The 27,432-nt window shown below is 38.6% G+C and overlaps 1 protein-coding gene across 1 annotated transcript in view; it reads right to left on the reverse strand.

Annotated features, from left to right (window-relative positions):
• Window positions 1-27,028, reverse strand: part of OTOGL (otogelin like) — a 123,347-nt gene extending 96,319 nt beyond the window's left edge. The window contains exons 1-16 of the mRNA XM_061639651.1: window positions 26,929-27,028; window positions 24,244-24,350; window positions 23,361-23,486; window positions 23,059-23,167; window positions 22,819-22,865; window positions 20,473-20,618; window positions 19,251-19,377; window positions 18,173-18,350; window positions 16,410-16,534; window positions 15,864-16,073; window positions 13,125-13,290; window positions 12,181-12,255; window positions 10,693-10,745; window positions 7,475-7,637; window positions 4,502-4,609; window positions 1,907-2,045 (exon numbers count right to left, since the gene is read on the reverse strand). Of these exons, the coding sequence (XP_061495635.1) occupies window positions 1,907-2,045; window positions 4,502-4,609; window positions 7,475-7,637; window positions 10,693-10,745; window positions 12,181-12,255; window positions 13,125-13,290; window positions 15,864-16,073; window positions 16,410-16,534; window positions 18,173-18,350; window positions 19,251-19,377; window positions 20,473-20,618; window positions 22,819-22,865; window positions 23,059-23,167; window positions 23,361-23,486; window positions 24,244-24,350; window positions 26,929-26,945 (1,896 nt within the window). The 5' untranslated portion in view covers window positions 26,946-27,028. The remainder of the gene's footprint in view (window positions 1-1,906; window positions 2,046-4,501; window positions 4,610-7,474; window positions 7,638-10,692; window positions 10,746-12,180; window positions 12,256-13,124; window positions 13,291-15,863; window positions 16,074-16,409; window positions 16,535-18,172; window positions 18,351-19,250; window positions 19,378-20,472; window positions 20,619-22,818; window positions 22,866-23,058; window positions 23,168-23,360; window positions 23,487-24,243; window positions 24,351-26,928) is intronic.
• Between the last annotated feature and the right edge of the window lie 404 nt (window positions 27,029-27,432).

Raw genomic sequence — 27,432 nt, forward strand, 5'->3', positions numbered from 1 at the left:
CAGGAGTCTACAATTTTTGATTGGCCTCACTGGTAACGCCAGACATTGTAGTCACCAGTGCCCCCCCCCCGGTAAAGCTCACACCTACATTCCCTGAGGAAAAGGCCAAATGGGGTGAACTCTTGGGTGCTGCTCTCCAAAGATACTCTGTATGCCTCTGCAAAATGACATCCAATGTTCTTTCTACCACTTATCCAGTCTCTCATGACAGAAAAGCAGGATGGGAGAGGAAGAGTTGGCTGTTGGGTACCACTTCCCAAAGGAGTACAGAATGGCAGAGCATGCACTTCAAAGACACACAGGGCACCTTCAGGTAGCACTTCCCTCCACTGAACTTTCCTGATCTGAACAGGACCAGCAAGTCCTGTTGCTAGGTTGGCCCTGCGTGACTAAGGCTTTTGCCACACAGCTTCTAAACAATCCCCAAACCTCACTCCCACATTTGGAGCTGGTGAGCTGGTGGGGATCACTGTGCAACTGCTCAGATGATTGCACCTACCATGCAGCTTCAAAGTTAGGAGGCAGACTACTGGCTCATCTTGCTCGCCAGGGGACAGTGCTATACTCATTGTGGTGAGCATACTTGCTGAACCCTTACTATCCAGTACTTCACACTGGCTCTCCACAACGAACATGCAGGAAGCCAACACAGCAATCACTTTTTTCTGTGAGAATTTTGCTTTCCTTACTGACCTTACATGATTTATATATGACACATGGTCCTGCCAACTCTCCTCACCTGGGAGAATTTGCCTTCCTAGATCAACAATGAACTTCCAGGTCAACCAGAATCTATGACATAATCTGAGAATATCTAGTCTAGGCTATAGTCAGCAATCTTCCAATAAGGCCAGGGAAATATTTCAACAGCCCCATGCAATCCAAATACTAAGAACAAATTAGCTTTTATGAAATAGCACACTGTCCTTTTTTGGAAAAAGTCTGAAAAGGAGTCTAGGCAGGGCTAGCATTGCACCTGTTTTAAAAATAACAAAGCTACCGTAGTTCTAATATCAAGAATCTACACAGGCAATGTTTTCATTACTCGTGCCTTCCTGCTTGTTGGATGAAAAGGCTGCAGGCAACATGCCATGTATCTTGTTTTTGTGAATGCCAACTTCTCTCCAGAACTTGAGAACTGCAAATGCCCCTAGTAGAATAAGTGGTTTAAAGTGAAACACTGTGGCACATGACAGGATTTGCCAATGTGCATGCAAAGCCAAGGATGGGAAATCATTCGTTTTCTTAGTATTTATATTCTCATCTTATAAAAAGAGATACACAAAGATCATGTCTACATTACAAACCTATGCCAGTTAAATTGCTAGGGCATCTAGCCAAAGAACTCAATAAATTATGACTCTGTGAGGCTACTATAGACATAGCCTAAACTATAAGATCTTTTTAGGCTCTATAAAATATTATTGCACAAAAGATTTTTCTACTTTTTGTAACTGATCAAACCATGCATTCTAAAATCCATGTTGCTGATTACAAATGGCATTCCATGATGGAAAGAACTTGTAATTCAACACACTCAGAATGAGGAAGAGAGGAAAGGGAGAAATAACAGGAAGGTCCTGCACTGCTGATACACCTTTGGGCCCACTCTACAGTCACTTACACAGAGACAAGCTTGTTCCCAAATACAGAGGCAAATCATCCCCTTTGCAAAAACATATTCAGGAGTAAAGAAGAGGGATCTAGCATCTCTCACTGATTTCTTTGCTTCCTTCTCTCTACCAGTTCCAGAAAAAGGAAATGAAGTTCTGGTTTAGTCTTACATAATGCCCTCTGAAAGGAGTAACCACTATAAAGTCTTCCAGTTGCTAGCAACAGTCATCCAACCTCAATACAATAATCTACATATAAGAAACTGAAAAACAGTAAAAACAAGTCTTCTTACCTTTACCAAATAAACCTGGCAGTCACTGACATAATCGTACTCTAGCCCATCAAAAGTATAATAATGCCGGTCCCCATAGACTGTACATACAGCAGGGCAAGGATAATATGTGCAGTTAAACATCCCACGTCGACAAACACTGTGAAGGGGGGAAATCAAGAACTTCTGATTGGAGAGCTTTTGTGAGTTGAAAATGAAGATGTACACTCTCTTGAAATACTGATTAAAGAGAGACTTTAGAACAGTACAGCTGTTATATTTATTTCTATGGCGTCATCAGTATGTACAGTACTTCACAGATATAACAGGACAGGTCCCTCCACCAAAGAGCACTGTAGGCTTCCTAGACTTCTTTTGCAGACATGCAGAAGAAAATATGGTGTATTTTTAGCTCTGAAATAAGCCTGTATCACGACATTAATGAAATTGTGTGTCCTTAATGGCATTGCACTATATATAGGATCCTGGGCCCAATGTCCTGTAGGACCCTGCAGAGTTGTGTAGCTGAACGGAGAGTATTGAGCGAGCTTATGTGTGTGTGTTTGAATCTTTGCTAAGATTCTACCTTCCCTGTAAATTAGTCAGACAGAGACTTTAAGCTTTAAAATAAGAAATAACTACTTTATTCTGGAAGTACATGCTTGATAGGAAAGAGTTCTATATCTAGCTAACTAGCTATGTTGGAGCAGCAAGCACTGAACTCAGTGCTCTCCCTCATGCTGGAGGAGAGGGAGAGACAAGGAAAGATGTCTGCTCCCCTCTCGAGAGAAAGAAGACTGGGAAGGAGGGAAGGAACTGGGATCAACATCCTTTGCATATCAGTCTAGCAGGAAGGGAGAGACAGCAGGAGATCAAAGAGATAGGTATAGCCTAGCAACCAAGAGGTCTCCTCTCTAGCTACCCTTTTTAACCCCATGCAGCCTCAACCCACAAGTTGGAGTTGAACCTCATACATTCCAACACTATATACAACTGGCTGTGTTTGTTTGGAGGTAATGCAAAACTACCATTTAGTGTGATGAGAAGACGCTGCAGCAAGCTGTGGTCTCATGCACTATATCTTCCCCTCTCATTCTCCAGCATGACCACATTTGCTTCCAATTAACTCCAATTTAGTGTGTCATCTGAATCCTAAATTATGGTTAATGTTAACCAGGGTTTGCTTAAACAAAGAAGCTCCATAATTCAAGGTTTGAAGTTCACTTGCTTCAAGAGTACCATAAGATTTACCTAGTTTGTCAGGTTCAAAGATTCAAAATACCTCTTCGTTATCACACTGGAGAATGAGAAGGGGAAACATATGAGCTCTAAGGCTTGCTGTTGCTTGTTCTTCTCATACTAGCTAAAACATGTCATGCCATTTGGTTAATTATGTCATTTTTGCTGACTCAGCTCTATGTTATTTTTGTGCTGCTAAACTTCTTAAACAGATTGGATATTGTTAGCATGTACAATTGAATGTGTAGGGTTTTTAAACGGACTATGTTTGTTTTATTCTGTTTTTTATTACTATTTGTTATTCCTTCAGTGTCTTTGGAGAAATAGGTGGGACATAATTTGTTTAAATGAATAATAGATGCATAAACCTGAGCTGAACCATAGAGAGTACATTTATATTTCAATGGCCAAACACTGCAGCTCACCTATCTATAGCATATTCAAACACCATCCAACGTGATTTAAACAAACTTGCAGAAGTATAAATAAGAAAAGAGAAGGTATCAACATCCAGTTTTGTAAGGTTGAATTCACGTTGTCGTCATCATCATCTTGACTTATTAGTCAATTACTACAAAAGTCTTTATGTGACTTACAGAAAATTTAAAAGCCAAAAAGGCATAATGTATAAAACAAAACATTTCAACAAAACCACTCCAATAACCTGCAAATACACCCAGCAGAAAACAACAAAACCTTCAGCAATAAGAATATTTCATCCAATAGGCCATCAACCAGCTTGTCATAATCCATCAAATACTTTGGAAAAGAGAAGTTTTAATCTGTCAGCAAAAAGATATGTGTTGATGCCAGGCAGACCTCACTGGACAGAACACTCCACAGACACCTCTCCCTTGTTGCCACTGCTGGACCTCCCTCAGAGGGGGCACCAAGAGAAGGGCTTCCGGTGATCACTAAGGAGCCCAGATATGTTCGTATCGGGAAGGGTCTCTGAAAGATAATGGCATCCTGCATATTTTATTGTTGCATAATCACTTGAGAGTGACATTTATTACATATAAGAAGCAAATAAATTTTGTGACCAAATTATATTTCAACTCCATGCACAATGTCATTAAAAATGATGCCTGCACTTCCATACTTCAGGTTAAAACCCTGGAAAAGCAGACAGATTATAGGACCTACATCATTCTTTGATATGGTTCCATTGTTAACTTATTTCCATTTTTTGCCAATTAGTTGGTTTCCTTAAACATTCTATTAACTTCTGTCACACTCAACTGTTATTTTTTAAATGTTATTCATCTTTAATCATATGACCTGAGTCAGAGACTACAGATATGATCCCATAATGCTATTTCTAATACTAACATTAATTGTATCATTCAAAACAGTAACAAAACCAAGAGCGCTTACCATGTGTAACAAGGGGTAGCTATCACTTCACCTGACATATATTCCCAATCTTTCCAGGTACATGGGCAACTGTCAGGTACATAGCATTTTCCTTTATGCTCTGCCATCCTTCAAAGTAACAGAAACATGCATTCAAAACAGACAGACATCCATATGTAGTTGTAGTAATCCTTTCATAAAAAGCAGAAGAGGTAGGTTCTGTACCAGTAAGTGAATGTCTGAATAATACGGCAGATTTAGTCTGCCAGCCATATCAGTATTTAAGATGATTTACCAATTCTGATCTTTAATAATTGACCTATACAATTTCCCCAAAAAGAATATATACTCAGCTTCAGACATTCAGGCTGAAATCTTTTGACACTTTCTTGGTAGTAAATCCCACTGAACACAGGGGCTTACTTCAAAGTTAACACGCATTGGACATTGTGATGTCATACATTTCATTCCGGTTTCATCACTATTTCATGAATATTATGGCTACTGATTTGTACAATTGCTAGCGGCTGAGAGTTTGCACCTGCCTGCTGAGGGGTCTTCCTGTCAACTTTCCCTGGCAGTATGAGGGCAAGGCACACGCGCAACCCTCACCCACACAGTGTCTGGAATTAAACAGATGGGAGTCATTTAACTCCCTAATTATCTTTGGCTGTACTACGTCTCTACAAAAGACAAAGACATTATCTAATGCTTCCAAGTGTGTCCACGAGCTCAACACCCACTTTGTTACTTTAGATCAGCCTTTCCCAACCAGTGTGCCTCCAGATGTTGTTGGACCACAACTCCCATCAGCCTCAGCCGCTGGCTGAGGCTGATGGGAGTTGTGGTCCAACAACATCTGGAGACACATTGGTTGGGAAAGGCTGCTTTAGATACAGATGACAGTTCGAAGGTCAAAGTAGATGATCTGCAACTGGGTCTCCCATCTCTTTTAATTCCCTTTAAAAAGCAGTTGTATCTGTGTATAGGATTGGAATGGGATTGGGACTGCAGTGCTGATGTAGAGGATCTCAACCTTTCATAATTTGGCTGATCAAAAATAATCTGCTTGCTAACTATTTGCCGTTGGGAAAAATGGATGTATGTTTTCCCTAATAAGAGAAATAACAGGCTGAGTGGAGGTGGAAGCAGAGTAATTCAGATCAGGAAAATGGCACAAGGAAAATGGTTAAACACGCCTTCCCCAGCTCCATCAACCAAATCCCATACAGTCCCTGTCCTCCTATGGCTGCATCTAAAAGAAATTTAAAGAGACAAGCGATCTGATTACAGCCTTCCATTGATCTGTGTACTTTGGCCCTGCCATTCTTTATTGTACAAAGCACAAGTTAGGGATTACTTACCTGAGGTTGCAAACACTGTAGTTTTGCTGTGTATTTTATACAACATTATTTAAACCTAAATGTAATTTTTAGACAGCAACATTTGCTATAACCATATTCATTTGTCTAGGTTTTGCAAATGACAAAAAAGCAAGAAAAAAACTCTTCATTCTATTGCTAGCATTATATTAGTTCAGGAAAAATGGAAGTTTTATTTCTGAATAGGGTGTATGCAGAACGTCCGCAAAAGAGGTGTGTGACAAAGTATTGCTAAGGGAGTCTGCAAAGCACGTTCTAGGCATTTTTGTTGATTTCAAAAGGCTTCTTGAGTACTCCCAAGTCTGAGTGGTACAACAGGATAGTGGAAATAGTCAACTGCCAAAGAAGAAGAAAAAACACAAACCTGCTAAAATGAATGATTAAATTTAAAAGGGCCAAAAAAATGGTGCAGACATGGATGCATTTGTATCAGTCATTGCCACTGATGTTGCAGGCATTATCCAATAGGCACCCTTGATATCTGAACAGCTGCATAGCTTTTTATTCTATCACCATAGAATTGGAAGCTGGAAGGAAAGCAAATTCCTTCCGTAGCTAAAGAGAAAAATTCTGTTTTCCCAAGGACAAAATGCTAACCATCATAAACAGGAGCACTACCTTGGAAAATAATGTGGACTGATGTGCTGTCGGTATCCAAATGATACCCAGCTGTCTCTCTCCTTTTCATCTATTCCTGGGGAGGCAGTGGATGTTCTGAATCAGTGCCTAGGTGTAGTAATGGACTGGACTGAGGGCCAATACACGGAGAGTCAATCCGGATAAGATGAAAGTGATGTTAGAAGGTGGTTTGTCAGCCCTTAAAGGATCAGTCTTGCAATTTGGGAGTGCTCCTACGTTCATCATTGTTATTGGAGGCACAATGGCTTCAATGGTGCAGAGTAGCTTTTATCAGCTTAATACATCAACTGTGGCCCTATCTGGACAGAAATACTCTTAATATCATTATCCATGCTTTTGTTATCTCCTGTGTGGATTGGTGCAATGTGTTATAAAGCCTTTGAAAATGGTCTGGAAAGTTAAACAGGTTCAAAACATGGGCTACAAGATTACTAACTGGGACTAGCTGTTCTGATCAGATCAGATCAATATTTTACCAGTATTTGCCAGGCCCAATTCAAAATGGTAGTTTTAACCATTAATGTTCTAGATGGCTTGGGGCCTGGTTCCCACCTATTCCCACAATTACCTACCTAGACCCTAAGATCATCTTCAGAGACTCTTTTCAATGTGCCCTTTCTAAATGAGGTACAGCAGGTTCCTAGCAGGAAAAGGGCCTTTTTAGCAGTGGCACCCCAATTTGCACTGTGTGGTGGGTTTTGTTCTGTTTCTTTTAAGAGCTCACATTCATTGTTTTTATATAGTTTTTACCTTTTATTGTTAACCATCTAGAGGACATTGTTAATTGGGTGGTACGCAAATGGTGTAACAAATAAGTAAGTTCCCAAAACCTTCTGATCTAAAGGAAACAAAGACCTATAGTACTAGTCCCTGAAACTTCTTGCCATTGACGATGGTGGTAAGTGTGGTAAAATATATCAAATTCAAAAGTATAATTTCCTTGTTCAGTATGCTAATTCTCAAAAGCACTTACCCAGGAGGACAGATGCAACCACTCACACATGGTGGGGATGGTATACAGGTGAAGTTCATGGCAAGATTTACACAAGATAGCTCACAGCTTACTCCAGCAGATGGTAAGCCAGGCACATGAGATCGGCAGTCATAGTAGATCTTTTCTTCAGGGCATATGTGAACTTCAAATACAAAATGCAAACTACATGAGATCAGCCTATGTTTAACTCTTCCTTGAAATCAAATGAACTTTAAAATGCTTCATTTTTTGCTAACTACAATGCAATACTTTGTTTATACTTTGCTGAAATCCTTCAGCCATTTTAGTGAACATTGTCTGAATGAATTCAATTTGAAAGTATTCAGGATTGTCAGAATTTTGCAAGTCAGACATGAAGACAGATACTTGATATGTTAAGCTTCAAAGCAGTCCTCATTTCAAGTACTGACCAAAAACTCTCTTGTGTCAAATTTTACATTTTTCAATGTAAATTCCAACATCAGTTTCTTAAAACATGTTAAATTGTTGATGGAGCTTGCTCTGGTCACATTAGTCAAGTCGGGATATATGAAACTATACAATATTATTTGTCTGCTTCTGTGCTGGAATTGCTTTTTAATATGTTTTTTAATCTTTTTTTTTAAAAAACCCCAATGTTTTTAACCTTTTTTAAAAACCTTTCCTACAACAAAAGGAGTTAGACAAGGCTGCATATTAGCCCCTCTTTTATTCAACCTTTTCATGAATGATCTATCAATCAGGTGTCATTCACCAGACTTTCATCCCCCCAAACTAGCGAGCCAGCATTGCCCCCTACTGTTATATGCAGATGCTGCTGCTCTCTTATCCTTGTCCAAAGTGGGTTTAAAACGTCTATTCCGAGTCTTTATGTTATACTGTCAAGACAACGACCTGACTATAAACTTTTCCAAGACTAAAATTTTAGTTTTTTCTAAGCGCCCCTCAGTTTCTGAATGGATGATTAACTCCTATCCAATTGCTCAGGTTACTCAATTTAAGTACCTAGGCATTTTGTTTCATTCATCACTGTCCTGGGCCCCTCATATTAGTGCTGCTATTACAACTGCTCGGAATTCGGCAAAGGGCATTTTACGTTATTTTTTCATTAAAGGAGGACAATATATTCTGGCAGCTCTACAGGTTTTTAGGTCTAAACTAATTCCCCAACTTTTATATGGAGTCCCATTATGGATTCGTGCCTTTAACTCTTCTGTAGAGGCTGTACTTTCAATCTTCCTCCGACAAATCTTTGGTGTCCCAAGATGTGTCCCGTCTGCAGCCCTTAGACTGGAATCAGGCCAAATCTCGCTTGAGGCCCAAGCGTGGATTATAGCCCTAAATTATTGGACCAAATTGTCATTTGAGTATTCTGCAGGCTACCCTCCACTCTTGTGGGAGGATCCCTTTTCCTCCCTATGGGCAAAAACGTTTTCTACTAAACTTGCAATTATTGGTTTTTCCTTGGAGTATCTATCATCTCAAGACCCAGAGACAGCCAAATATTCTATTCTGGCCCGGATCAGAGATATAGATCTCCAATGTTCAATTACGGCAGCCACTTCAATATGCTCCCCTATACACTTCGGTTTGACTTTTAAGCCGCTGATTTGTACTCCTTACTTGGATCTTCTTACTGTCCCTAAATATCGACTAGCCTTTACTAAGGCTAGATTTAACTGCCTGACTTCTGCACTATTGGAAGGGAGATACCGGGGCCTACCGTATGAAAAAATATTGTGCCCCTGCAATGTACAAGTCATTGAAACCCTTTCTCATGTTCTTTCTGAGTGTCCATTATACATTACTGAACGTCTTAAATTCATAATTCCTATCACAAAAAAGTTTCCTCATAAACCGCTTGACTTTTTACTTCATCATCTTTTGTCAGCCTCAAATAGAGATATCATGTTATCTGTTGCCAAATTTATCTTTCTTGCCCAATCCATAAGGGGGGAATTCTCCCCTCCGGATGGACTTCCTGACGGACTTCCTGACGGACCTGATGTCTTACTGTAATACTGTATACTGTACTATTGTTCTGAACTAGGATAGTTAGTGTATTTTATTTGAATGTATTGGGTCTATGACTGTAGCAATAAAGATTGATTGATAGTGAACATTGTCTGAATGAATTCAATTTGAAAGTATTCAGGATTGTCAGAATTTTACAAGTCAGACATGAAGACAGATACTTGATATGTTAAGCTTCAAAGCAGTCCTCATTTCAAGTACTGACCAAAAACTCTTGTGTCTCAAATTTTACATTTTTCAATGTAAATTGCAACATCAGTTTCTTAAAACATGTTAAATTGTTGATGGAGCTTGCTCTGGTCACATTAGTCAAGTTGGGATATATGAAACTATACAATATTATTTGTCTGCTTCTGTGTTGGAATTGCTTTTTAATATGTTTTTTAATCTTTTTTTTTTAAACCAATGTTTTTAACCTTTTTTAAAAAAAGTCTTGAAAGCTTTTAAAAAAATGTTTTTAAATATGTTTTGTTTTAATGTATTTTAAAGTCTATTTCTATGATGTTTAAAGTGTTTTTAGTGCTTTTGTTTGCCGCCTTGGGCTCCTGCTGGGAGGAAGGGCGGGATATAAATCAAATAATAAATAAATAAATTATTTGTAGGATTAAATGTTGAAATAATATAAATTATGCTTTGCATTGTATTAGATGAAATTAGTAAAATAAAATGTATATTTGCTTGACAACCACCTCTAATTAACTCTTACATGTGTTAAGAGTTTTTGGGCAGTGTTACATCTGCACAGTCATTAGCAAGTCTATAATCTATTATGTACTTGGTCTCACTGAACGTAACTCCAAATTCACCCTTAGGTCACAGTGCTAAACTTAATACTCGGAACTATGTCCCACTTGTGTCAGGGTTAAAAATAAAAATGGTGAGAATATCAAAGATACTGGGCAAAAACTAATATTTCATCTGGTTCCATTCAAATATCCTCCAGGTTGTTCCTTTGAATACACATTTCTATAGACCTAAACTGAATTTGACTGATGTTCTTTACACTAGGGAGACATGGGAATGAGGAATGAAAAACAATGGCTACTTAGAAAATGTTTGGGTGAGCAGGGATTCAAACCAAATACCCTTCCTTAGAACATACAGTCCCTGCATCTACAGTAGAAAAACTGGCTAAAAAGCATTTGAGAACTCTTCTTCTAAAGTAAAAAAGGGAATTTTGTTACCTGCAGGAACTGCAGCAGCTTCAGTGCATCTCATTGTTCCATTTAGACACTGGCTAGTCAGTGTACATAAAAACACACATACATTGTTAATAATTTAATATTTAAAAATTATTTGTTTATATAGTAAATAATAATAATGTTCATCATATAATGCAACTAAATGCAGAACAACTTTGGGATGTAATAATCATGACCTTTTAAACATCAAAATATTTGACCATTGAAGAAGACAGAGGACTGGACTTGATGGAGGATCAACTTGTACAAATTGTTTCTTAAAGTAAATCATGTAAGCCTGACCAGCCCCTCCTCTCCTCTAAGATGATAATCTCCAGGATTTTATTTATTTATTTTATTAGATTTTTATACCGCCCGACTAGCATTAGCTCTCTGGGCGGTGTACAACAAAATATAAAAATACAAAAACATCTCAAAATCTCATAATAAAATACAGCATAAACATATGTAAAAACAAGAAATCAGAAACAATTACAACAAAATTTAAAACTAAAACAAGTTACATATTAAAACGCCATAGCAAAGAGGAAGGTCTTAACCTGGCGCCGAAAGGACAACAATGTCGGCGCCATACGCACCTCTTTGGGGAGACTGTTCCACAATTCGGGGGCCACCACTGAGAAGGCCCTAGATCTTGTCACCACCCTCCGAGCCTCCCTATGAGACGGAACTCGGAGGAGGGCCTTCGATGTAGAGCGTAGTGTACGGGCAGGTTCATATCAGGAGAGGCGTTCCGACAAGTACTGTGGTCCCGCGCCGTATAGGGCTTTATAGGTTAGAACCAACACTTTTAATCTAGCCCGGAAGCATATTGGCAGCCAGTGCAAGCGAGCCAGAACAGGTGTTATGTGTTCCGACCGCCTGGTCCCCGTTATTAATCTGGCCGCCGCATTTTGGACAAGCTGTAGCTTCCGAACTGTCTTCAAAGGCAGCCCTACGTATAGCGCATTGCAGTAATCCAGTCGCGAGGTTACCAGAGCATGTACGACTGATGTTAGGATCTGCTAACTGAATTCATACTGAAGTCTCACATGACCAAATTGGCATGCACATAAACTGGGTAGAGCATGGAGTCCACATTTCCACCAGAAACATAAACCATCCCTGCTCCTGCACATCCCATAGTATTCATACAAAGACTTCCATACAGTGACAGCCATCATATATAGAAGTGATTGTGCGAATTGGTCCTCGGTGCATCCAACAAGTAAAGCGATTCAAAGTTTAGGGAATAGCATCTATTGTTCCATAATATGTCACAGGTTTACTAAATATAAAGTTAACCAAAATCAGTAAAGGGCATGGTTGTGAAAGCAATCTAAATTTTAAATGCAATTAACATAGCTCCAGAAGCAACTGATCTCATGGAGAATTGAAGATCCAAAATGATACGTACAAAAGTCAACCTGCAGATTTAACACCTTTGTATGTAATGAATATAAAAATGAAACTCTTACTGTTGATACTTACCATGAGCCTGATGGTGTGGGTAGAATTTCCCCAGGCTGAAAACTTCTGCCTTTATAGTAACATCGGCAACTAGTTCTGATAAAACAAAACATATTAATTTAGTTATAATAAAGCACTATAGAACAGAATGTGGTATAAGGGTAATTCATCCATCACATCCTAGTAGTTACAGGAGACATATCTTTTGAAATCATCACTGACTTGCTCATTAATATTAACCGTGCACATTTGTCTTGAGAGAATACTTGTGGTTTAATTTTAAAACTACATATATTTGAATTTTTGTGCATGTTGTAGTTCTGCGGAAATGTTGTTTTCTTTTTGTTACTAATTTACCCATTGGTAGTTCATTCTAATATGACTTGAATGCATGCTTGGGAATCTGTTGCACATTGAAATTATGATAAACCAAGAATTAGTGCAACTATGGGAAGGAATCTTTAGACTAGACATGACTGATTCTGCCATTAGGCAACATGAGGTGTCCAGTCTCAGAAGAAAGATGCTGATGTACCATTAAATGGCAGCAACCCATCCATTATCTAACTATATTTTAACCATGCTGAGTAAATGCTGGATTTTCTAGTTAGGCACCAAAATATCTTGGCAGCATAGATTTTGGCCTGCCAATACACTTTCCTTTAGGGACCCTTGGAAGATAGGTTTTATTCATGCTCAGAGCCTGATTGAGCAAGGAATTTAAGGAAGGAATTTCTCCCCCAGGCTAGGTTTGCTTTTGGTGGCAGAGATGGAATTTGTCTGTGAATGATCCAGAGTACATCAGTCAATCTGTGTAAGACAATTGGGAGGTCAGTCCATTTCAACTCTGCAATTTTAGCAATAATTAGGAAAAATATTCAGAATTAGGAAAAATACCCAAAATACATTGGAGCTATGACGTATTTTTAAAAAACCTGAAGTAAAATAAATTTATAATGACTTACATTGGCACACAAAAGTTGATAGATTCTTCAAAGTATTTTCCATCAGGGCAGTTACATCCTTCAGCACAGTCATGATCACAAACATCCAAAAAAGAAAGGGAAGAACAGGAGTGCTCACAGAAAGAGGAGCACCGGTGGAACAGCATACCACTTCTGCACATTAATGCTATGGAGAAACAATGTATTGTTTGACTGTCAGAAATAAAATACAGGCCCAGACATCAAGATGTATTGCTACCCTTTAACCAAATTCCACCCAATTTTCATCCCACCCTTCCTCCCAAACAAAACAATAAAAGCAATATAATTACATTATTTAGTTAGTTTTAAAAAACCAAATCAAACACCACTAATCATTTCAAGTTGCCAGAAACAGTGCTTTTCAGATCCCAAATGCCAGGGTGATGAGTAATGTTTTTAAATTTTGTTTAAATCCACATCTCACCAGGAAGGATATTCCAGAGCTTGGAAGTAACTAGTTACAAGCAACAAATTACTTGTAATTCATTACTTTTTTGAGTAACGAGTAGGTAATTCCTTTACATTTTGATTGTAATAGGAGTAATTTTACTACTTTTGTGGAGTAATTGTAATGTTTCCAGAATTACTTTTGGGCATTACTTGGGGGGGAAGCAGGGGAAGTTTTCTGCTCCTCTGATTTGTGGATGAAAATCATGTGCCTCAAACTGGGCTTCTGTGCAGTGTTGCTCTTTCCTCATGCTCTGTGGATGGGTAGGAGGTGACAAGGAAGGAGGTGGAGAATAAGATGGGGTGGAGTGGAGAAAACAATTATTTAAAAAAATGGATAGTGGTGGTAAAGAGTGGAGTGGAGGGAAAAAGGACCCGGAGGGCAAGAACATGGATAAAGGAGAAGGAGGCAGAAGCAGAACGGAGATAAAGAACTGTGGAGGTGAAAGATGACAACATGTGTGTGTGTGTTTGTGTGTGTGTGAGTGAGTGAGTATACTGTGTTTGCACTTGGCACACAAAGTGGCCTCCACCACCCTCTCTGGCTACTGTGCTGCATTTGCAGTATTTTAACTTTTTTGCATCTCAGGGGAAAATGTTTGCTTGAGTGAGTGTCCCTTAGTTGGTGGCAGGGCAGGGTCCGGGAGGTGGTTGAGAGAGATTATGCTCGCTGGCTGAGTGGGGGGGTTGCACTTGATTTGGCGCGCAAAGATCTGAGTAGTGGCCTCTGCCTCCCTCTCCACCTCCCTTACCAGCGGAGAGAGCACCATTGCTATCTTATGAATAATAATTATTATTCTACTACCTCTGTATGTGTTTGTTTATTTTTAATGTTGTTTTAGGCTACTTAGATGTGCAGCAGACAAGGCCAGCACCTTGTAGGTGTGTTTTTTTAAAGTAACTGAAATATAATTGTAGTGATTACTTTGGAGGAAAAGTAAAGTAATCAGTTACTTTCAGAGCAATTGCAATGGTAATTATTACTTTTTTGGGCCATGTAACTGTAACTGTAATTTATTACTTTTTAAAAGTAATCTTCCAAGCTCTGGGATATTCCATAACTGAGGAACCGGTACCAAGAAGGCCCTGTCATGGGTCAACACCAGCCAGGCAGAATCCTGCAGTAGCACCACCAGCAGAGCCTGCTAGTCATAAGGCCCAAGATGATTGATATTAAAAGAGGCAATATTTCATGAACTTGGACTCCAGATTTTTTGTACACTAGTACTAACACTTTGCAATAGGCTCAATAGCTCATGAACCCATCAGTATTCACTTCCCCTTGATTTCCCCCCCCCCATAAAACCCACAAGTTAACTTGGACATTACAACAATACAACTTATTTTCAGGTATCAGCTTTAGCTTTTTTTTTTCAATTTTAAGAAGTGGGTTCTTCAAATCCTACTGTGAAGCAGTGTGATAGACATTGTGAAGAATGCCACTTTCTATCCTTGAAGAACTTTCAAGCTGCAGTACATACATCTGCATACTTTGCCTGCAAACACTGCAATTGATGCATACATTCCATTCTTAAAGGAGGTATTTTATATGCAGAAGTATAACAAGGACTATGAAAAGCAGCTCAAAGTGGTTAGGGACCACTGGGTGACATCCAACATTAGTCATATTTAGAGCAGACCCACTTAAACAATGGACTTTATCATGGAAAGAGGAGAGCCCCATAAGATCATTACATCAAGAGTCTAAAATTATCTAACTGCAACACTATTTCCAAGTTCAATGGCTACTGAATCACAATGTCTTTATTCTTCCTCCTGTGTCACACATGCAAACAGGTAAGCTAGCATTTGCTCATATCAGTGTTGTTACAGCCATTGATAAATTTAGTTCTCCATGCAGTATATTAATTTCCAGCTGTATATTATGGTCACAGTTAATCAGCCAATAGTAAGATTCTAAATGTTAGATGAAGATTATAGAGTGGCATTTCAAACTAGCATGCTGGTTTCTTGCTTCTAAATTTACAGCTACATCAGGCTGGTTTTGTGATACATTAAATCACTTGCTTCTTAGCAAACACTGAGAGGCTGGTAAATTCTCAGTGACCAGTCAGGACCAGTCTAGTACCTGCTTCATCTTACTGGTTTAATCAAGGAGCAGAGGAATTCAGAGAGTAAATGTTCAGCACAGGGCTACTAATTCAGGCACATTCGGAAATGAATAGAGGTTTTGTTTTGTTTTTTGAAGAATGCATACATCCTAATAACACTTCAATGTTTTGAAAGCCATTTCTGTGTTCAGTGACTTACCACAGTATGAGACATGAGATCTGAAGTCAACAGTTACTCCGTGCTTGCTGCATACATAGGTGTAGTGTGCAAGAGCACTGCACAAACAGCTGCTCCCACATTTACAAGCATCAAAGCGGCACCGCTGGTAGTATAATCCTGGGCTGATGTAGACATGACATGGAGCAAAGAGTTCTTGATTGATGAGATCACACTGGGTTGCATACCCGACTAAGGAAAAACAATATTTGGCTTATAGCAATACTAATACTATTTTAAATCTCTTGGTCAAATATAAATAGTAAAGATGGATGATACCATCCCCTAATTGCAGGCTGACCAAAACATAATGCATGCAAATAAGAAAGTTAGGTGTATATGAAGGCGATTTACATCAGTGGGATTTAAACAAGCAGGTGAGATATTATTCTGCATCTAAAGAAGAGATCAAAGTAACAACCCCAAATCATCTGCAGGAAACAATAACACCCAAACACCAGAAAAGAACAGGGATCTAAGAAAGTGATTATGATAATTCTACATCAAAATCCCAAAGTACAAACGCACCATTTTGTTGGTTAATGTTACAAGGATCAACCACGGGGATGTTGACAGGCACATAACATGCTGACGAAACCTTCCATGCGTTGGCATGAAGCTGTGGAGTTCCTTCAATCATTCCTGCTGGAGAACTGAAGAGAAAAATGAGCATGATTAAGCAGATGAATCAAACTGCCCAAGAGAAAATGAATATCAGACAGAATACTCTGTTTATTTGCACCAACATTGCCTGGGGCAGAGGTGTTGTTGGACTCCAACTACCATCAGCCATAGCTAGCATGGCCAATGGTCAGAGATGATGGGAGCTGTAGTACAGCAACATCTGAAGGGTACTACGTTTGCTTACTCCTATCCTAGGATGTGTGTGTACTAAACTGAAACTGCCCCAAACAGATTATCTACACAAATGAGGAACCATGCTGTGCAGATCTTCACCTGACATTTCTCCAAGTGCCCTGTGTTGCATTCGCTGATCCTACAGTTCTATCCATCTGCTATCTGGACTAGTGAGCACCAGTCTAGTAATTGTGGTCACCATATGGTTTGAAGAAATCAAGCCAACACAGCCATGCCGTTTATGTGAGTAGCAAGATATTACTGGAACCAGGATCCATTTACATTTTCTTTGTATGCGTGACAGGGGCAGGAAAAGCTCTGGGGAAGCCTGCATGAGTTAGCTGACAGCCTGAGACAAGTCAATTCCATGCATCTGCTGCCATAGATACAATTTAGCTTCTGGCATGCCACTGCAAATCTGTACAAAATGACATTTACTGTGGCATTATGTCACATTATGCATGGAGTAATTCATGTAATGCATGGCACACATTATGAGTTTCTCACAGGCTGGGGACAAGTGCATATTGTCCTTTCCCAGGCTATTAGCATTTTAAGTTTCGCCCCTGGAACATCTCCTCTATTGCTTTCTCTGTTATGTGAAGAGAAAAATATCCAGGTATGGACTGGGAGATGGAAATTTTTACTCTAGAATATACATAATCTTAGTTAATTACAAGCAAGAAACCCAAATTTGTATGGAGACTTACTCGGTTGCAAGCTTAGGACAGTGACTGCAATAACTTCCCAGTTGATCATAGAGAAGACTTATTTTTAAAAGATATTTAAAAAAAAAACACCTTTCACAGCTTTTTATGCATTTTCTATCACATGGTGCTGGTTTTGTACCACACACAAGAAGTGTACATGTGGTGGAACATGAGCATAAAACATGTTCTCCATGACTGAAATGTCTATTTGGGCTGGGGGGTTTTCAAAGAAACATGAGAACATTGGCTTTAGTTTACTGAGAAACATGAGAACATTGGCTTATCATAGTTTACTGAGAAAAGTTCAAGCAACTAGGTTTGCCTTTTCAACCATTAAAACAGCTTGAGAGTTATTTAAATAAGGTTATACTTTTTGCCCTTTCCTCTGCTATACTCTCGGGATCACCTGCGAACATTTTCTTGATGCTTGACCACGATATGCCAAGACCTTACAGCAAGGGCATACAGAATCATGCTTGGATGCTTTTATACAGTTAAGTTAAGTTATGTAAATTCAGGAAATTATCGAAGCATAAGCATTATCTAGAAAAGCTCTACTCTCCTATCATTTGGGCTAATCCAATAAAGCGTAGTACTATATTCTGTATGTTGGTGCATATTTTATGTCTAGTTTCAAAACACAGCATTACCCAGGATTTACATGTGGGTTGAGCAGACAGCTAACTAAATGAATAATGAAGTAATGGTATAGATCAAACTTACAGAAAATCATCTCTCAAATTTCCATTGTAAGTTCCACATAGACCCAGAGTTCTTCTTTTCCAAGCAGCACTCAGTTGAATATATATTCTCTCACCATCTTTAGCAAACTGAATTCTTAAACCAAATTTAGTTTTCAGCTGCACAAACAATGAAGACAGATTCTGCACTTCAACAAATCCTGCACATAACAAAATGTGAGAGAATTCCCCAAACAAATTTAAATAACTGTCCAGAGGAGCAAGACTACATTATTTTATTAAAGTAATATAAGATATTATCAGGATAGAGGGGTGTAATTGAAACAGACACACACACAATAAACCTTCAAGTTTATCTTCAAGAAGTTATCTAAGAGGGCCCTGTGGTTAATTCAGCTTCAGGTGACAGACACTTTAAACAGAATACTCCCTTGCAGCTATATATGATGTATCAGAGCAAAAGATACTTAAAATACTTCCAGAGAGGAGTCTCCTGACAAGGTGACCAAAGCATGATACAGTATATAAATTAACTGTGACAAGAGAAGCCTATAAAACGTGCTTCATTTCATGTATATTTCGTTTCTCATACAAAACCTTGGGGATGTAGGCCAATTCGCTAATTCAGTTCACATGATGAGTGAAATGTGTATGCTAATCATTCAATGCCGAAAGCATAATATATCAATTAACTGTAACAAGATAGGGCTTAGGGCTATAAAACTTGCTTCGTTTCATGCGTTTTTGCTTTCACATATAGAATTCCCAAGATGTGGGCCAACTAGCTAATTCAGTTCACATGACGAGTGAAGTCTGTGTACTAATCTATCAATGTCTTCAATAAATCTGGCCATTTCTCTGTTCCCAAACTGAAAAAGAGGTTTATGAACCTAGAAACCTTGATTTATATAAACATATGAACTGATATTAGCTCATTTTTTAAAAAAAGTAGTATATAACTCATCTTTTCTGCCAGGTATGAGAAAACACACACACACACACACACACCAACATAAACGTTCATATATTTTAATTGAAGCAGGATAGTGAGAAAAGAAGTAATATGAACCTCAGTGGAAGGTATTGTATAAGTGTCTTACCATTTAGGCGCAAACCCTGATTGGAAGAACCATATTGAACTTCACCACCCCGGTTCAGAGTCACTTGCTTGCTTATGTCATCTTCAAGAACTAGTGTAATAGACTGAATGCAGACATGATCAAGGTTCTGGAGGAGCCGGGAAAGGGCACAAGAACAGGAAAGATATAGACAAATATTTACTAAACTGCATTCCATTCCATTATGAGCAACATTCCATTTTTGTTAGGCCTTCCTCCAAGGAAGAGGGCAATGTCTCCCCACCACCCATTTCATCCTCCCAACAACCATGTGAGTAGCTTAAACTGAGAGATGGTGCCTGACCCAAGGTCACCCAGTGAACCTTGTGGCTGCATGGGGATTTAAACTCTAGTCTCCCCAATCTAAGTCTAACATTGCAGCCACTACACTGCACTAGTATCAGGGCTAGAAGAGAGAGCTACAACATACCATTAAAAAGAAGTTCACTTTAGAGATAATAAATGAAGGAAATTTCCTTTTGCTCATGGAATGCAGTCATCTCAACTGACCAAGTAAAAGGTAGATAAACTACGACAGGGGTAGCCAATGTGGCACCCTCCTATCATCCCTAATCATTGGCCAAGCTGACTGGGGCTGATGGGAGGTGTAGTCCAACAACTTCTGGAGAACATTACATTGGCTATTCATGAGCTATAAACATTAAACCCAAAGAATGGTTTCATATGCAAGAGGAAGAGGTTAATGCTGCAGCAAATTCAGGATATGCTGGATTTAACTAACCACCAGCTGAAATGCCCTTTTGTTAATATTTTAATATTCTTTGAGCTCTCAGTTTTATTGTTTCAAAAAAACAAAAATGAGAGAGCTTATAAAATGTCAAATATATATCTCAGTCAGCTTCAAAATGCCTCTTATCTGGTTGGCAGTATATCAAACCTGTTCAGCCCTGTCACCAAAAGCATTTATCTGTCTAAGACACCTGCTCAGACTGTAACCAAATATGTAGATGCTTGTGCAATCATGCGTGAATGAAAAACTCTGTAGACTTAATCTCAGTAAAAGGCACAATTGGTTTTACAAAAGGCAATACTTACAAATGAAATAAAATCCAGGTTATGATCAGGTAGATACTCAATATTAAGAAAAAGAGTGATTTTTTTATTGCTAATCCTCTTAATTAATTCATTGGCTCTGTAGGTATTTAGTTATCACCATGAAAAATTATTTTAAACATGATCTTACCTGACCACAAGGAGTTTTCTCTAAAGTAATTGTGAATTTGTCTTTCCCAGTGCCTTTCACCAGAATGTACTGACAAATCCCAAGGAAAGTATAATGGCGACCATCAAAAGTGGTAAAATGGGTATCACCAACAATTGAACATTCAGCTTAAGGCAAAAACAGTGAACAGAAAAACTGTTATTACAGAGAAACAGATGATTATTATTTGTTTATTTAGTATATTTATATGACCTCAAAACAGCTTCCATAGCAAGAGTAATCATTTAAACAATCAGAACATAATAATAAATGATCACATTATAAGCAATAAGAACAAATGCAGGATAGTTTGAATATAGAACTGAGTTTCTGAATGAAATTTTCCTTTTTTTATGTATTTCTTAGTCTCTGCCCAAACAATACTCATAATAATGTGACAACGTGTGACACAACTCTTAAAACTTCTGCACTGGCTGCCCATCCACTAGGTCCTTGTATGAATTTACAGAGCTCTGAACTTAGGTCCAGGGTATCTTAGCGACTGCTTGAACCCTAACTCTATCCCATCTCAATCACTGAGATCATCTGCAGGAGCGGCCCCTGTCGTCCCCTGAATTGGCGAGGCTCATTTAACATGGACACGAGATCAAGCCTTCAGTGTCATCGGCCCATTTCTCTGGAATGCTCTGCCAACAGAGATTCAGCAGATGCCTTCCGTTTTAACTTTTAAATGCCTGCTGAAAACCTTTCTGTATTGCCAGGCTTATGCAGGCAATTAAGAAGATGTCTTTTTACAATAATTGATATTTGTTTATACTATAGTGTATTTTTAATGGTTGCTACTGTACGGTTTTGGGCTTTTTTGCTTGTTGTAAACCACTTTGACGTTTTTAAGTGAAATAGCAGTATACAAATATATTTATAAATAATAAATAAATAATCTGCTTTTGAAACTCAGGAGAACTTCAAAATGTGTACAGAGGCTGCTCATGAGGAAAATGTTAAAAGCCCCACAAGGTCTTCCATGCACCTGCATGTGTTTACAGATTGCAGACAGAAAGTTCAAACCAGAGCATATACTCTTAGTTTTACTATCTGTATGATGGTAAGTAAGTAGAAGATACAGGAATTCTCAGTTGGTGGCTCCAGAAGAAAGTGGCCCACTTCAGACAAATATTTCTTAGCTTAACAATGGAGATGCAAGCAAGCATTTTGCTCACACATGCAGCTGCTTCATTTTTCTCATCACACAAGTCATTATTAAACCAAGAAGTCTCTAATTAACCATACTTTCCGGTTTGGTCACAACAAGCCAAGATATTAAACCATGGTTTGACTTTAAGGTTTGTTCTGAAGCTGGTTCTGAGGAAATGGACAACTATAATTAGAGACTTCCTGATTTAATCATGGCTCATACAAAGGGAATACCAAAGGCCTTCACACTTGAGCAAAAGGTTCATCTGTATCTCAGATTATTAAACTGAGGTATAATCATCCAAATCAGGCCAGTGTTCAACATTTGCAAACTTATCACAGTGAATATGAAACTAACTGCATCATCTGGCTATGCTGTGGTAAAACTTTTACCAGTCTTTACTGAACTTCTGATCAGATATGTAGTAAATTCTGTCTAGCTAATGAGAGCTAACTTTCTACATGGGTACATGTGCAATGGTGTAAGCTGACATGCAGCTAGTATCTGGCCATTAATAGCACCAAACTATGAATTTCCTTCTTCCAAAGACAAATAAATACCTAAACCTGAGCATCATTTAGAAGTACTTTCTACTTTAAACTGCTTGTTTTAAATTGTTTTTAATATAGAATTTAAAATTATTGTGACTCTAGGGAGGTGGTGAGCTCTCCAACACTGGAGGTATTCAAGAGGCAGTTGGACAACCACCTGTCAGGTATGCTTTAACTTGGATTCCTGCATTGAGCAGGTGGTTGGACCCTATGACCTTATAGGCCCCTTCCAACTCTACTATTCTATGACTCTGTGACCCGCCCAAGGACCTTATGGAGAAAGACAGGTAATAAATCAAAATAATACTAATACTTTGGGTGTTTTTTGTGTGGCCAGAGCTAAGCAAATTAAGGCAGTAATCCTATGCATACTTAGCTCGATATTACTCAAAGGGGCTTACTCCCAACTAACTAAATTGAACTAAATGGAACTTAGTTCTGAATAAATCCTTAGGATTGCACTGTTAATGGTTGGACGTTTAGGACATATTTTGTGTTGCTTATTTCACTTTTAGTATATTTTCTTATTAAGATGTCAAAAAATAAATATTTTAATTTTAAAAATAAAAATATATCTTACACATTGAGAGACAGTTATCATTAAGAGAGAAAGAAAATTACCTGGGCAATCATGTTCAGTACAGTTCCAAATACCACCAATACAAATACTAAAACAAAGTAGACAACATGTTAACAATATAGAATTTTAGGGAAAAACATTTTAACCCCTTTGATATGTACTATGTAAATGCAACTATAAAAATTAAAAACCCTCACAATAGCAGTCAAATGCTTTAAATTAATACAACTATAGGCATTTAGACACAAGGCAGAGAGATGATGGAAATAATTATTACGTACCAGTTACTACATTCTTGCTCAATTTTTGAGCCTACAGGAAAAGCTGTCCCATGATAAACACAAGGACAATCAGACATTGAAATACAAGTTCCATTGTCCAGTATGAGACCTAGGATTATAAAAATATCATTAATGAGATCCCAATAATATTACCGGCTCTTCTGTACATGCAACCTAGAAACCAATGGGAACTTTTGAAGACCCAGGCCAGATGAAGAGTGTTCCCGTTTAAATATACTTCTGTTGTGAGCAGAGTAGTTTAAACACCCAAATAAAATTAATTTTAAAAGTAACTTACTTACCATCAGGACAGTAGCAACCATCTAAGCAATGAAGATTACTGCCAAGACAATCTTTCTCAAAGGTGCAGGTTGGTGGGCAACAGCTAATACAATCTCGATGGATAAAACTGTCTTCACACTGATCAGCTAAAAATATAGCAAGACATTGCTATGCTCCTATTCATTTTGTTTAGTTAAAGAGACATATTACACAAACTATTTATTAAGTTTATTAAGTTAATACAAAGTATTGTTTCTTTGGTGTATTAATAGTAGTGCAACTAATCACTAATCACTAATATCCTACATTTAGCATCTGTTTCAAGTCCAAACATCAAAAAACGATACTTAGAGTAAGACCCTCATAGGCACACTCATAGTAAAAAGAATCTGGAGATGTAGAAATGCACATTTATAGGAGCCAAGAGAATGCCACAAAACGCAAGAGAGGGAGAGAGATCTCATGTGAACCACCCCGAAATCTAGTGTGATAAAGAGTGGTATTGTATATAAGTATTTTAAATTTTAAAAAAATTAAGTAAAGTAATGGAGAGTACACACCTTCTTTGACAGAATCTTGAGTCTTCTCTCTGACATAAGATGCCCTGGCCAAATAGTCAAAATCTAAAACATCTGAAGGCAATGACTTAGAATTTTTCGATCGCACTCTGAATGACTGCAGTGTGTCAGTCATTGGGTACCAAAGTGGAATGGCTCAGTGATACCCAAAAGATGTTATTTATTTATTTATTAGATATATATCACGCACTTCCTCCCAGTAGGAGCCTAGGGTAGCAAGCCATTGACATTAGGGTGGCCAAACAAACATTTTTAACACTTATTAACACACTGAAGCTATTCCGGTCTCATCCAATAATAAAATATAAACTTTCACCAAACTTACTACATGCTGGAAAATCATCCCTCCAGTCTCGTATTGGGTAACCTGCATGGGAACATGATCTAGCATACTCTGTTACTGCTCGGCAGTAAGTTTCATCATCATCTTCTCTGAAATGGTAAAATAAATCCTGATTAAATCCATAAGCTTTAAATTCTCTCTGCAGGACTAGCATAACTTCATAAGAAAGAAATCAAGTTTTGACCCTTCATCTGTGTGTTTTGAAAAGTAAACTCCAGAATTAAGAATACTGCTTTATTTGATGATGGCTATTAAGTCCGCCAGTGTTCCACAGGGGTAAACTGTGATCCTTGCCTGAGATCACAATTAAATCAACAAAGGAAAATGCTAAAGAGGTTCATTTGAAGAGACTGAAGAGGCAATTCTCTTTTCAGTTTAAATATTAACACTTAAAAGCAGCTTGCCTCTTCACTAGTACAAACAGCTGCAGTGGAACCTTCAAAGAAACTTTCTATAGCTATAGGTGACTGTCAGAGAAGAAAAAATGGAAATGGACTGCCTTCAAGTCGATTCCAACTTATGGTGACACTATGAATAGGGTTTTCATGGTAAGCGGTATTCAGAGGTGGTTTACCATTGCCTCCCTCTGTCAGAGAAGAAGACAGGTGCAAATAAAAGAAGTTATGCATCGGAAGGGCATTTAAATTGCTGCTACACATCAGCAGCTGGCTAGACTGCATGAGGAGGTAAGCAGGATGGTCAGAGAGTCCAAGGGGGGGGGAAGATACAATAAATAAGCATGGACCCCACACTGAAATTGGGGTAATTTAAAGATGAGTTCCATCACTGAAAATGAAAGACTTCAAAAAATGCCGTAATTAATATAATACAAGCTTGGATCCAAATTTTGGCAATATCCCCTTCCTGCTATAGCACCCTTGCACCACAAGCCATTTTGTTCCAGAGAGTCCCCCAATCCTCAGGAGTGGATTTGCAGGGAGTATAGGGGGTTGCATAGGTGGTAAAGCACCTCCATAAATAGAGCTCCATTCTGTTCACAGAACAAAAGTTAGGATCCAGGTCAAAGATGAAAACATTGAAATGACATTCATTATCTTTCAGCAGACATTCTAGCTTCTAGTAGTTTTAACATGACATATCACGCAGTATGCATGCTGGTGGTTTGAAAACCCTTATAAAGTCACCATTGTCAAGCTCCAATATTTTATTTTCTTACTCTCAGACTCACCTCATCTTACCACAGATAATCCAGTTAAACGAGTCTCAACAAAATGAATGCCTTGGCAATTGGCATACATAAACAATGATTCCACAGCAGCTTCCTGCACTATACCACAAGCAAGAATTCACTTGCATGAATAACCCAAGTCTAAATTAATGGGGAAACCCCCCAAAAAACTCCAAACATTTTCTGTATTTGTACCATCCTTACTAAGTTGTTACAGATGTTGAATTAGAAAAAATAAGTACTAATATCAATGAAGAGATGCCAGCAAAGTTTGCCAGGCCCAGCCCAGAAACAAGCTTCGGGGGTTTGATTGCGCTCACCTCAAAGGAGACTTGAGCATTAGCAGTGCCTAAATTAAAATCCAAGCTGGAGAAGACTTCTCATAGAATCATGGAGTTGGAAGGAGCCTATAAGGCCATTGAGTCCAACCCCCTGCCCAATGCAGGTATCCAAGTTAAAGCATAACCAACAGGTGCCTCTCCAGCTGCCTCTTGAATGCCTCCAGTGTTGGAGAGCCCACCACCTCTCTTGGTAATTGGTTCCATTTTTGTACCACTCTAACTGTTAGGAAGTTTTTCCTAATGTTCAGCCAAAATCTGGCTTTCTGTAACGAGCCCATTATTCCATGTCCTGCATTCTGGGATGACTGAAAAGAGATCCTGGCCCTCCTCTGTGTGGCATCATTTCAAGTACTTGAAGAATACTATCATATCTCCCTTCAGTCTTCTCTTCTCAAGGCTAAACATGTCCAGTTCTTTCAGTCTCTCCTCATAGGGCTTTGTTTCCAGTCCCCTGATCATCCTCGTTGCCCTCCTCTGAACCTGTTCCAGTTTCTCTGCATCCTTCCTAAAGTGCAGTGTCCAGAACTGGACACAGTACTCAAGATGAGGCCTAACCAGTGCCGAATAGAGGGGAACCAATACATTCTCAAGATAGCCGTCATTTGAAGAGCTAGGAAAATAGGGTTGGGAGGGAATCCACCCTCACTTGGGGATCCTCTTAGCCCAAGGAGTCCCTCCATGGGGGAAGGGGAAATTGCCCAGGAGTCCTGAGTTTGTCTAAAGTCAGGTCTTCAAAGAAGACCCATTGCATTCAGTATTGCTTTGTGTTTATGGAGCTGCCCACAGAAAGCTTTCTGAGCAGCTCCCTAGCAAAGGAGCAGAGATGTTTCTCCACTGCTAGAGGCTGTTTTGAAGAGCTGTCCCCAAGAAAGTTTAGTGAATGTGTCTTGGCTGGCAATGAACTGAGGTAAAGACAATTTCTGGGTAAACAGGTCAGCTCATTTCCATGCTAACCCAATATGATTTGGGAGAGTTTGCCTATCTCTCATTGTGGTTGACTTTGACATTTTGAATTCTTCCATGTTAAGAATGCAGACAGCCATTTACAAGGCAAGGAAACAATAATGGTGATGATAAATACTCCACCCAATATGGGACAATACAAAAACAACAAAAAGAAATTTTCACTCTGCTTACCTACAAAGGTCATTCATACAGCTGGAGATATAGGGGTATGGATCTATGCTTTGGTGGCAGCTGAGAAAAGGGAACTGCAAGAGTATTTGGCACTTGGAGTATATGTTCTGTACATAGAAGAATACAGTTTATTAATGTAATATACATATATATACACTAATGTATATATGTTTGATTGAACAAGTATCATTTTGTCCCCCATTCCAGGGTCATTTCGTAAATGCCCTAAGAACCTCCAGACCAGTACAATTTCCACTACAATCCTTCTGTTTTCCTACACTGTATTTCAAATGCTTGTCTCTTCCCAACCATGTTGACTTGGCAAAATTTCTCCCTGAATAAGTGATAAAGAAGCAGAGAATATTCCCCTGAGGAATTCTACATTCTTGAGGTAACTATGAGATAGCAAAAATAGTTTAATTTGGCAGTGAAACCAACTACAGTCTATGTGTTGTGTGCATAAGCAGGTGCGCAACCCAAACTATTGCTCTTCTAATTGTGGAG

The sequence above is a fragment of the Rhineura floridana genome, chromosome 8 (assembly GCF_030035675.1).
Source record: "Rhineura floridana isolate rRhiFlo1 chromosome 8, rRhiFlo1.hap2, whole genome shotgun sequence".
Classification (NCBI taxonomy): domain Eukaryota; kingdom Metazoa; phylum Chordata; class Lepidosauria; order Squamata; family Rhineuridae; genus Rhineura; species Rhineura floridana.